General features: G+C 38.9%; 1 protein-coding gene across 1 annotated transcript; it reads right to left on the reverse strand.

Moving 5' to 3' along the window:
- Nucleotides 1–2,269: 2,269 nt before the first annotated feature.
- On the reverse strand, nt 2,270–7,610 carry LOC119366556 (protein NRT1/ PTR FAMILY 5.10-like). Its single transcript, XM_037632311.1, has 3 exons — nt 7,400–7,610; nt 7,074–7,291; nt 2,270–3,840 (listed from the first exon to the last, which is right to left on the reverse strand). The coding sequence occupies exons 1-3, from the start codon at nt 7,542–7,544 to the stop codon at nt 2,560–2,562; spliced, it is 1,644 nt and encodes a 547-aa protein (XP_037488208.1). The 5' UTR covers nt 7,545–7,610; the 3' UTR covers nt 2,270–2,559.
- Nucleotides 7,611–13,315: the final 5,705 nt, after the last annotated feature.

Raw genomic sequence — 13,315 nt, forward strand, 5'->3', positions numbered from 1 at the left:
TTTTATCGGTGCAAGGCCTTTTTTATTTTTATTTTCTTACATATATTAAAATTCAGAAAGCCCTCTCTCTCTCTCTGTGTGTGTGTGTGTGCGCGCGCGCGCGCACTTTGTTTACTTTTAGAAAGATGTTCGTAGTGTATTATATATTGTTCGGGGAGTGTTATTCTCGTGGTTTTAAAAGATTGTTCAAAGATTTAGGAAAAATTGCTTATAAAATTTAAAGAAAAGGACACACATTTAGAAAATATGAATGCAATGTTAAAAACTATGAAAAATCTACATAAAAATGTTTATGCATATCAAAAATTTGTTGCTAAAACTTATAAAAATATAGGCAATGTGAAAATGATGTGCAGGTACTTTATCAAAATTATTGCCTACCATTCAAAAAATGTTATTTGCGTTTTGAAAAAAATCTAACACTTAACAAGTATTTGCATGTTTTAAAAAATGTTCATGGCATTTATGAAAAATGTTAAATGTGTGTTAAAAAATATCCATCTTGAATTTAAAAACTTCAATGTGCATTTGATAAGTTCAACGTCTATTTCAGAGAAATGGTCAACGTATATCTGAAAAATGGTAACGTGTATATGGAAAATGTTCAACCTGTACAAGAAAATGTTTAACGTACATTTGAAAAAGATCCGCATGTATTTCAAAAACGAACAAGAAATGATAAAAAAATAAACAATTGCACCATGCAAAATTTGCAATGACAATCTACAAAAATGCCTAAGCAAAAGTATCAAGATATAGATAAACAGAAAGCTGGACCAATATTTAACATTATGCATCAACACTGTATCCATGAAATTCACAGTTTTATATAGGAAAGGAAAAACAAATGGATTGCTCATTGATTTGCTCAAATTGTGTAATGAAGACATTTCATACCTTGTCTTCCAAGACTAGTGGTATGGCATCACCCGTGCACATCACTTCCCCATGTTGTCGTGATGGATGGGTAAGGTTTTATGTGGTCGTGCTAGGCGAGTACAAGCAGCCCTATGAAATCGCGGCAGACCGGTGGAGTTTGGGGAGGAGGGCCGGGGCACCACAGCGTGATACGGCATTGAGGGGAGGCCGCAAAGCACATATGCATTTGATGACAACAGTCAATATGTTGCACACATATACATGATATTTTTTTTACTTGTGAGAGAGAGGGAGCGACTTTTTGTGGGATGGTTAGTTTTTTACGGAGAGACATACAGGAGATTTGACAAACTAGGCTTAGAGGAAATCGCAAAGGTTTTTTTTTTTTGCGTAATCGCACATTTAGGTAGTTTTCATCAAGTTTGATGTCGAAAGGCTGTTCGCAAGATCTGATGGATGTACTTTTATTATATATGTATTAAATTTACAGTTAGATGTTTCTAGTTTTTATGTGATTTCTAGCATATTTCTCTTTGTTCTACTGAGCATGTCAATTACTTATCTATACCTACTATTAAAAGGAATAGGTATTCTTGGTTTGGTTTCGCTTTGTTTCGTCCCGTTTAGGTGATTTTTTTTGGATTTCGTGTATGTTAAATCAATTGGAAACCGACTCAACCAACGAGGCAACGATCCGGAAGCCCATCTAGCGGTAGCAGGCCAGCCTTTTTTTTCTGGGCTAGCAGTAGCAGCCCAACCTGGCCTTTTTTTTTCTAACGAGCTAGCGGTAGCAGCCCTGTCGATGGATTGAAGGCAGCCAGGCCAGCACACATACATACGTAATCAGTTTTAGCTAAATCCGTTGCCAGATGCTAAAAAAAAAAAGCTAAATCCGTTGCCTAAAAAGAACTAAATAGCTCCGCCATGCTTTCTTACATTAAATCGTGTCAGTTTATATACAACATTAACTTGCTAGGTAGGAGTAACCAGCAAGCTGATTTGAGAATCATTAACCAGATGATTAAGGCATGGAGGTAGAAAGCAATCAGATCTATGGGCACCGGTTGTGGCCAAATTTATCTGTATTCATGATATGCGTGCATGTTGCACAGGAAGAAATTAACTCTACATTCGGTCTGGTGGTGGACTAATTAAACTGGATTCACGACATACTCTGAATGCCCCGATATTGGTCTAATTAGGGGCTATGGGATTTATGAGATGCATAATTAAATATTAAAAGCAAGAATTGCATGTCATGATCAATTGGACATTGTGAGAGGGAGTTAAATCTGAATTCCAAGGAAAGACGAGAGATGAAATCTCCTAGATTTTAATGAAAGGAAAAATAGTACATAGAGAGATTAAATACGGATTGGGCTAAGGGCACTTTGAACACATTATATGTACTTATTTAGATTTAGGTACTCCCTCCTTTTTCCCTTTAAAGCGAGTAGTAGCTCCTTTAACGAATACCGTTCAAAAGCTGTTTCTCACCAAATTCAGTTACACGTTAATTTTTTTCTCCCGTTGCAACGCACGGGCATTTGTGCTAGTAGTATATAAACATATAGATAAATAGTACATATACATCCATTGTCAGAAATTTCAATACGTAACAACATGGTACTCAACTAAAAAACCATTGTACTAGTGCACATCCACGGGCCGGTAGGCCCTTCACCGGAGCCTCTTGTGGCTGTAGACATAGGTACTTGCGCAACGGAGGTAGAGCGCGAGCTGGGCGGCGCTGAAGCCGGCGAGCAACCAGTAGAAGTAGTCGAGGTGAGCACGGTTAAGGTTGTCCGCGAACCAGCTGTAGCCACCACCGCTGCTGGTGATGCGGTCGATTAGGGAGACAAGAGTGCCGCTGATGAAGTTGCCCATGCCGATCACGCTATAGTAGAGTGCCATGCCCAGGCTGCGTAGCTCACTTGGCATTTGGTCGTAGAAGAATTCCTGCATCCCGACTTCCGCAAACACACCTGCGACCCCAATCAAAACATATTGTGGCACCAGCCACGCCCAGCACATCGGCACCGTCGCCTCCGGGTCGTCCACTATGCCGTGCTCCCGTGCCGTCTCAAGGCGACGTGCTTCCACCAATGCCGCCACCGACATCGAAGCCAGGGTCAGCGCCATGCCCGTGCCCACACGTTGCAGCAGCGTCAGCCCCGACTGGGTGCCCGTGGTGCGCTGCAGCGCCGGCACCAGCACACGGTCATATATGGGGACAAACAATAGGATTGATGCAGGCCCCAATGTTTGCAGCGCCGCCGGCGGTAGCTCCAGGCCTCCAAAGATGCGGCGGTCCAGGGTGCGGCCCTGCTTGTTAAAGAGCGTCATGACTTGTGCAAATGCCACACCATAAGCCAGGCACGCCACCCAAATCGACAACAACCGCAACACAGCACGTGCGTCCTCCTTCTTGGTTGCAATGTCTTTGGCTTCTAGCTGGCATTCTATTTTTGTACCAAGCATTGAGCTTGAAGTGGCATTGTCATGTTGGACTAGCACAGCGAGGCTACGAGCAAGGAGCACGAAGGGGCTATCCGTGCCGTGAGTGGCATCATAGAGGCGATATGTAGGGGTTCCGAGGAGGAAGACAACGAAGGCACATAGCATGAGGGCACAGAGCATGCCAAATCCAATTCCCCATCCAAGGTTCTCCTGGATGTAGCTGACTACACCAACAGAAATGGTGATACCTATAGCCAAGGAGAAGTACCACCAGTTGAACAAGGAGCTGCGGGCGGCGCACTCCCTAGGGCGGTCGGGATCGAACTGGTCAGCAGCAAAGGCCAGTGCACATGGATTGTCTGCACCCTGCGCAATGGCAATTATATAGAGGGAGGCATAGAAGAAGGCCACCTGCAGCGACAAGGGATGGGAAGAGGTGTCGTCGGGTAATGATGGATGATGTGTCGAGAGCACCGATGATAGAGTGATCATGGCATATCCCTGCACATGTACAATTTTTAGTTGTCAGTGTTTGCTTAATGGTCAAATGATAAATAACAAATTTAAACTACAAGAAACATTTTTTACGTGTATATTTTGAACTTTTGAAGACGTGTTCAAAACCAGATTACTACAGAGGCAAAAATAACACGCCTTACTGATCGGCTTCTTAAAGGGTCATGTACTTTCTCATCCTTGATAACCCCCGCTGTTCCCAAGTGTGAGAAAATGACCAGATTTAAGTGAACTTATCTAATACTTGTGTTTATTTATTCCATGATTTTCATGCCTGAGAGAGACGTCCAAGATGCCAGGCTCATCGAACCCACTTTATATTGATGGCATGTCACAGATATTAGAAAATAATATTGTGGATTTTTAATATTCATACAATCATATCAGACCCACTTTAACTTTAAATTATATTTTGTCAAAACATTTGAAAACACATAACCTAACTTACAATAGAAATTATTTGTTTTCTATAGTTATTTTAGTAGTCATATTGAATTTACGTTGGAATGGATGGATAGAGTAGTCCCTTATATTTCACAAATCTTTGAAATGTTCTACATCATATTAATTTTCTAACTCTTCCAATTTCAAAATCTCATTTACAATATATCTAGGGTAATTTAATTATAGATATTTAGCAAATTCAATTAAGCTTTAATTCTAACCCTTTATCAACTATAAAATCTTAGAAATTGTGCTCCATATATTCAGGTTTGTGAGGTCCCGGAATCAATTTGGCAAGGCCAAGGGAGATAACTTCTTGCTATCTCATTAATCCCTCCCTCTCCATATATAATTAATGTAAAATGGCAAGCAACACTTGAGACTGCAATGGATTAATCTAGTGGACATGCTATGCAACTAATTACTACTACACAGAGTGGCCGTTTTTCATGCAAAACTAACTATTACATCCTAATATTAGCTAGTCGACCTTGATGGCCCTTTGGATTTGCAAACATGAAAGTAGGAAGTACTTCTTGATTAAAGAATGATTGTTTTGAATTATAACTATATTATCTACAATTTTGAAATTTAATGGCCTCAAATTCTTTTCACATGACCAACAGGTAAATGTCCTAATAACATACTAATATCATGAACCTAAAAAAAGTACTAATATCATGACTTCATTTGTACCCCCAAAACCACCTCTTGGTGTTACGCCTTCATGACAACCTCCATTCCACAACATTCCTCATTTGGTGCCCCTTTCTCCACAACGGAAGTGATGATGCCTTCTTGCATATGAAAATTGACGCTAGCCATGGACTAGATGGTTTTCGCCTCAGTTTGTACAGAAAGTATTGGCACTCCATAAAACATGCAGTTCTCCCCTTGTTTTGGGACTTCCACAACTGGACTGCCCATATAGAATATTTCAAGAGAGCATATGATTCTTCTCGCAAGGGCAACAATGACAGGACCGCCAATAACTTTTGACCCATCTTTCTCCAAATTTTCCCGTCGCAAAGCCATTGCCATGCTTCTAACTGAAAGACTAAAACCTGTACCCCACCTCCTTGTTCACAATGATGAGACTGGATTCATCAATGTAAGGTCTACTGTAGAGAACTTTATTTATGCCCATATTTCTTAGCTGCTGTCACTCAAGAAAGGCACCCAATATGACCTTAAAAATCTATTCCCGTAAAGCTTTTGACTCCATCGTGTGGCACTCTCTTCTCCTCATTCCTACTCATAAGGGTTTCCTACCAGCCTTGTTCTCTTAGATTCACACACTACTCTCTTCTAGTAAAACTGTGGTCCTCCTAAGTGGTGTCCCTGAAATTGGATCAACTGCTAAAATGGACTAAGTCAAGGTGATCGGCTCTCCCCTTGCATCTCCTTCATTGTTGCAGAATTACTACAACATCAAATACTCAAAGACCACTCAGATGAACTTCTACATCACCTAATCGACCATAACTTACCCCTACCCTCCCCCCCCCCTCCAATACGCCGAAGGCCCGCTGATTCTAGCCCAATTCGATAGAGGCTGACAACCAGCTTAAGACCATCCTCGATGACTTTGCCAAAGCCATTGGTCCAGACTTGGCATTAATGTTCCACAAAACCACCGTCGTCCCATTCATAATAACCCCTACACCGCGATGGACATTGCCACTGTTTTTGTTTCACGGTCTCTTCCTTCCCACGGACCTACCTAGGTTTACAAGTTTCACCCATCAATGCCCCCTCCACTTTTCAGCCCATCGTCCACACAACAAAAAATGGCCATCGAGGCATCAACAACGTGCTTCACAAAAATAACTGATTGTTCAGGATGTTCACTTTCAAACTGTTGCAAATGCCCAATCTCCGATAGGTGCAATGCTACCATAGCCGCTACTCCCACGTAGTTGATGATAAACACTCCACCCCCTTCCTCTGGATAACCATAAACAACCACATGGGCACCCTCCAACAAATCTCCTTTGCTCTTGCCAACAATGGTCTTGCCTCCTTCTTCCGGATAGATACTTGGCTCCTAAGCCAACCCTTTCTGGCGCCCCGGATATCTACTCCTACTCTACCCACATCACCACCCTAGTCTGGTAGCTCAAGCAAAATGGGCTATTGTCCAACCTATGGATCTTCCTTCCAACATTTTCAGCCAAATTTTGACCATCTATATAAATTACACCACATGTTTTATATGCTATAAAAAGGATCCATATTATAAAGAGGATTCACTACATATAATTTTTGTGACATATAGTTTGTACTATATTTTTGGTTAACTTCATGGTCAAAGTTTTACACTAAATGGGTGCTTAATAAACCTGGACGAAGTGAGTATTATTATTATTTTAGATTTGTAGGAACTAACAGTCATTCCCCAACAAAAATATGGCCACTGCCCCTGCCATTGTTACTTGATTTATTTTCTTTTTGCGGGGATTGTTACTTGAGTATTACTTAAAGATAGTTCGTACAACTATTTTTCTTATATATATCGCAAGTACTCCGCATCAGGTCATAATATAACAAGTACATACATGATCCGTATCAGAAAAAATCCATATATTTGTTGTTCAACCTACCGTTAGTTGATGGCACATGAGCTTTTTTTTGGGAGTTGCATTATTGCATACTACGATTCAGGCAAGTCTCATCCGCGGAATCAAGTTTCAGATGTCTAGGTCGTTGCCGTCGCCTACTGATGGTGCCGCACGTTGAAATGTATCGAAAGAATTAAATTAAGAAAAAATTACCATGACGTAGAGGATGCAGGCGAGGATGATGGACCGGTAGCGCCCCAGCCACGAGTCGGCCACGAAGGCGCCCAGCAGCGGCATCAGCGTGGCCGTTCCCGACCAGACATTCACGGCGGCAGCGGCAGCGGCGTTGGAGTGGCCCAGCGGCCCCGTCAGGTACGTGATCAAGTTCGCCGACACGCCGTAGTAGGAGAAAGCGCTGGCGACCTCCATCACTGCATGCATGCCGCCGGCCGGCCGGCCATGTTGATAGCAGATTGATCAGTTGTCGCCAATGAAAATCTTAGCTAGCTAGCTAGGACGGTTCACGCGTGCGTACGTACCGACGACAAAGAGGGCGGAGCGCCACCCGCCCGAGGTGCTGCCGTAGACGAAGCGGCCGCGGAAGTCGGAGACGCCGGCGAGCGGTGGCTCATCCTCCGTGTCCTCCCTGAGGAAGGGAGCCTCGGCGTCCACCATTCCCATCATGCTATACACACCTCTCAGCTGTACTCTCTCGGAGCTAATTAAGCTCCACCTCTCTCTGCAGAATCTTTAGGTTGTGTGTCCCTGTCAACGCGAGACAAAAATCTTTGCCAGTTGTGTTGAAGAAATCCATTGCCAGCTGAGCTAATTAATACATGATGCATGATGCTTGTACGTTTGTTGGTTGGTACTGTACAACACTTCCGTTTCTTTCTTTCTATCTACGTATTTCCCATTGGAAGGGCAAAAGTCTAATTAAGTTATAAAAATGGATATAAAATGTTAAGGTATTAGCTTTCGCATCACCGCTAAGTTTTTTAACCTAGCACCTACTCTGTTGTTGCAAATATATAAACATCTATGAGATCAAATTAGCTCCATCAGATCCATTGTTAAATATACTTTCATTAATGTTGTATATTAGCCAAAAAAATTAATAGATTTGGTCAAATATATAAATTTGGTCATTCTGATTCTTATAATAAAGATAATGAGTAGGAGTTTCTTCATGTGTAAATTGTAATAATACGACGAACATGCTCTTAAATAATTGTGTCGTGCAAAAACATCTCCACCAAACCCAAGAGATATGCATTGCTATCTTCATACCTTTTACTGTTAATAGCATGAAAGTCTAGATTATGCTTGGCAAGAAATTTATCAATGCACCAATTCTAGGAAAAATTTCTCTCCCGCGCTCCTTTGCATTTTCAAGTTGTCGCCGAGCATCTTTATAAATAGTTTGATACTTTCGCAATCTGGTACGCAGCTCATGCCAAGTGATCATATTCAAAACATAATTTGCACTTGTCTCATGCTCTTTAAGTCTACTGCCAAGATGTATCCAATCATCCTGCCCCTCATTTGTCAACTTGCCTTTACAACCAAATCAAAAGATTCGGTTGAGGTCCTTAGAATAGACAAGCCAATCCCTATCAAAATGCTTCCCGTTTGACAGAATCCTGATATAGAATAGTTCCAAAACTCTTCTAGAATATCTATCCATAGGACCTTTCAAATTTTAGAAGTCACTTTTAGTGCCCTTTTGTGCTAAAAAATGTCAATTTATTTGGAATCAAAACAACCCCAAATTCTTGGATCAAATACATCAACATGAAAGAAACCACCAACATCCACAATAGGTGAAGTATCCAATTAACATCAATACTAGTTGTCCTGATGTTATCATCATTACTATTAATGTCGATGTTTGTGTTATCAATAAGTACTTCCTCAACCTAAACACTGGTTTTGCTCTCTGGCTATCCATCTCTAGGATCATTGTCAGCACTATAATGGGAGGACGCGTGTAATTATTTTATAATAAACCCATATGTGTCTCCGTTCTGAGATTGAGTTAAATTCTCTATTTCTTTCTTTATTCTCATGCTTTTGGCAGCCCGATTCAATTTTGTAGTCCGAAAAGACATGACTATCTTGAAACATGTATACACAAAGGGAAAATAAAGGAATTAGCAACAAGCTATTGGCATAAATGAAAATTGCTAGGTGGAGAGTGCTCTGTAGAACGTATAGATCAATGATCGACAACTCATAGAAGTAATCACGTTGAACTGTGCATGATTGAATTGAATCGGATCGCCGTATTGGAGAAAGGAGACGAGCCGACGCAGTGCTCAACATGACTCATCCTGATCGTCTAGTGTCATCCATGGGCTGGGTGCTGGATGGCGCTCCAGCAATGGAGGGGAAACTCATGATCCATGTTGGGTGATGGGTGGTAGCTTTGTAGTCGAGTTGGCGCGGTGACTATATCTCTTCTCAAGCGAGACGATAGGGATGTCGTGCTTAAGTGATGGATCTTTTGGACGGCACGCAGCGATGCTAACAAGTGCGCTAGAGTCTTGTTTGTGACATTTTGTAGGGCGATGTCAACTTAAGGAGACCAGAGCCGGCTTTTCACAGGGTTTTCCAGGGTTTTTTGTTTTAAACCGTTTTTCTTCGTTCCTTTCTCCATTTTCACTGTTTTTTATTTTCTTTCTTTTTCTTTGGTTTTATTTATTTCTTTTCATGGTTCTCATTGGTTATTTTGTTTTATTTTTTCAATGTTTTGCATCCATTTTTTTCACTTCTTTGGTTTTCTTTGTTTCTTTTGGTTTTCATTCTATATTATTTTGCATCTGTCAACAACTTTTCTAATACAAGTTTAACACTATTTGAATACAAATTTAACAATTTTTTAATATGTCGTCAATATTTTTTTCTATACACGTTTTCAACATTTTTCAAAAGCTTGATGAACATTTTTCATATACAAGATTAACATTTTTTGAATAGATGGTCAACATTTTTCCTTTGTTTTATTCTGTTTCTTTTTCAGTTTCATTTATCGCTATTCTTTCTTTTTCTTTTCATTCTACATTCTTATATACATGATCTACATATTTTTAATACTTGTTCAAAAAAAATCAAATACTTGTTCGACATTTTTAAAATACATGTTCAACATATTTCAAATACTTGTTCAACATTTTCATATACAATATCAACATTGTTTTCAAATATTTGTACAACATTTTTTTTCTAATACTTTTTAAATATTATTCAACATTTTTTCAAATACATGTTCCACTTTTTTAAATAAATGATCAAAATTTGTTCGTATACTTGTTCAATATTTTTCAAATACTTGCTCAACATTTCACAAATACTTGTTCAACATCTTTTCAAATGTTTTTTAAAGAGTTTTCAATATATATATATATATATATATATATATATATATATATAATATTTTAAAGTATAACATAATTAAAAAAGAAAGCAAAAAAGAAAGACAAAATGTGGGAAAAAAACAAACAGAAAATTGGCTGGTGTTTCCCTCGCGTGCGGGCCGCCGAACTGGCGGTTCGCTTGAAGGAGGCAAAGTTCGGCTTCTTCTTGTGGGCCTGGTGCGTGATGTTGTGGCCTGCTTCTTGTGGGCCTTCTCCACCAGGCCAGATTTACAAGGATTTTCTATTTGCCGCATTCGGCGGCAAAGTGTCAACGCTATGTATAGGGACCGAATAATCGTCAAGATATGAGCCGACCAGTTTTAGGAGCCAAGCGCTCCCGGTTCTGGTTCCAGTTTTACCATGTTAGAAACACTCGTCTGTCGAAATTCTGACAAATGTTTATTCAAATTTATAAAATTAGTTCCTATCCCAAAAATGTTGAGCAAGTATTTGAAAACTATTTTTTCAATTTTGAAAAATGTTGAGCAAGTATTAACATTAGTTCCTATTCCAAAAATGTTGAGCAAGTATTTGATAAATTCGTCTGTTGTTTCACATTTTGTCTGTTGTTTTATAATATTAGTTCCTATTCCAAAAAATGCCAGCCCATTTCGTGTGTTCTTTTTTCAGTTCGTTGTCTTCTGTTCGGGTTTGCTGAGTTTCGTGAACTGGATTTAATTCCTATTTATTTTCTGTTTTTTTGTGTAGGTTTCTATTCCAGTTTTAGCCTCATATTTGTTTCATTTTCTCTAGGGTTTTTTATTTCTTCAACGACTTTTCTTGTTTCCTTTTCCTTTTCTTTTTTGGTCTATTTTGTTGTTTCCTTGGTTTTCATTTGTCTGAACTGCTTTTCTCAAGGTCTCCTGTTTTCCTTTTTCTCTTTGGTCTTCTTTTGTTTCTTTCTTTTATATTAAATTTATTTTTCGTAGATTGTTTTTGCTCCTTTCTTATTTTTCATCAGTTTTCTTCGGTTTTTTCTGTTTTTCTTAATTATTCTTTGTTCCTCATGTGTCTTCAGGGCTTTCTCGTTTTTTCTGTTTTTTCTGACAAGTTTTTCTTTCTTTCTTTCGTTTCTTTGGTGTTCAAACTTTTTATTTGCTTTTCCATCAACACAATTTATATTTTCCGTACACATTTGCACATTTTATATATACATGAGGAACATTTTCAGTATATATCAGGAACATTTTTTAATACATGTTGAAATTTTCTAAATAAAATATTAAAAAATTATTAGCGACCAATATTTTTCATAATTTGTAATTTTGTTCAACGTTTTCAATACAAGCTCTGCATTTTTCGTATACACAAGGAACATTTTGTACATAATTAACATTTGCGGAATGATGATTAACATTTTTGAATTAATTGTGTTTGAGGACTATTTTTCCTGAAAATTTTACATTTTTTGTATGCATTAGTAACATTTTTAATGCACGTTCGAAAATTTCGTAATATATGATTATCATTATTTTATACATGGTTTACATTTTAGAAAAAATATTTTTTTACGTTTAATTTTTGGAATATATATTCTAAATTTTGGTATACAATAGGAACCATTTTCTACACATTTAAAATTTTTTAAACAAATGGTTTAAAAGGATATATTTTGAATGTTTACTCTTTCCATACACATTATACATTTTCTGTGTACATAGGGAACATATTTTTATGCATGTTAAAATGTCTCGAAATAAATGATTTACATTTTTCAAAAACTTATATTTATATCTATTTTTTCCATAGTCATTGTAAACTTTTTGTCGGATACATTTTTTCTGTACATATTAAATATTTTACAAATGTATGATCAACTTTTTTCCAAAATGTATGTAAAATATATATTTGTATTGTTTAAAATATTTGGAATTATATTTTTTTCCTTGCACTAGACTCCCGCGCGCCTGGGCTGGCCTCGTATGCCGCTTGCTTCAGCTGAGGCTAGCGTCGAACTAACCTGGAGCGAGGTATAGACGCGTCCGCAGTATATCACCCGCTGTGAGCGTTAAATGGCGATCACGTACATACTTGGATTGGTCTGGGCCATTAAATGTGCGACGTGTGCTCACGAGGAGGCTGGTTTTACATGGATTTCTTTTTTTTATTTTTCATATTTTTTCTAAAGTCTGTTGTCAATTTTCAATTACTTTACTTAATTTACCAAATAAGCTAATGGTTGATGTTTTTTTTACAAAATACTTGAAATTTTAATGTTCGGAATTACAACTGTTGTTCAAAACTTCAAGAGATTGTTCGTAAATTTTAAATATTGTTAGTAGCTTTTAAAATCTTTGTTCGGGGTTTCAGAAATTGTTCAATTATTTCAAAAGAGGTTCATTTTTCAGTTCATGGACATTTTTTTAATTCAGGATTTTTTATTCAAACTGGCGACCATTTTTGTCAAATTTACAAAAACAATTGTGAAAATTTATTTATTTCATGATTATTTCTAAAATTCTCCATGTATATTTTTTTAATTCGTGTTTTCTGAATCTCTCATTTTTTTCAATTTGAACGAAAAATGGATTCCTGGGCATTTCTCGTATTTGAGGACCTTTATTGATTTTACAAACTTCATTTAAATCATGAACTTTTTTAGTTCAGGAAATCGGTTCAAATTTGCGATTTATTTGTTTTACATTGTCACTACTGGAAACAAAGAATTTGCCATCAGACAGTTCTTTGTCGTTAGCTTGCGGACGACAAAAAAGGTCTTTACCGTCTGCTTCCAAAGCGCGGACGACAAAGAAAGGGCTGATGCAAAGACACTATTTGCCATCAGCCAGTTCTTTGTGGTCGGCTGGCTGACGGCAAAGAAACTTTGCCGTCCGCCAGCACTCCTCTATGCCATCTGCGAGCTGATGGCAAAGAGCGTGCCCACTAACGGCCTCTAACGGCCACCCCTCCCTCTATCCCCGGCCACACACCTCTCTCATCCCCTCTCTCCACCCACGCGCCCCCGCGCCCGCACCGCCACCGCCGCCCCACCACCCACCCTGCCCCAGAGCCCCCCGCCCCGCCGTCCCGTCGCCCCTG

The sequence above is a fragment of the Triticum dicoccoides genome, chromosome 2B, assembly GCF_002162155.2.
Source record: "Triticum dicoccoides isolate Atlit2015 ecotype Zavitan chromosome 2B, WEW_v2.0, whole genome shotgun sequence".
In the NCBI taxonomy this organism is placed as follows: Eukaryota; Viridiplantae; Streptophyta; class Magnoliopsida; order Poales; family Poaceae; genus Triticum; species Triticum dicoccoides.

Bases quoted from the DNA above. Each gene is read 5' to 3' on its own strand.
- LOC119366556 (XM_037632311.1), bottom strand. From the start codon at position 7,544: ATGATGGGAATGGTGGACGCCGAGGCTCCCTTCCTCAGGGAGGACACG. The intron at 7,292-7,399 runs GTACGTACGCAC...GCATGCATGCAG, and splicing joins CTCCGCCCTCTTTGTCGTCG to TGATGGAGGTCGCCAGCGCT. The intron at 3,841-7,073 runs GTAATTTTTTCT...GTACATGTGCAG, and splicing joins CCTGCATCCTCTACGTCATG to GGATATGCCATGATCACTCT.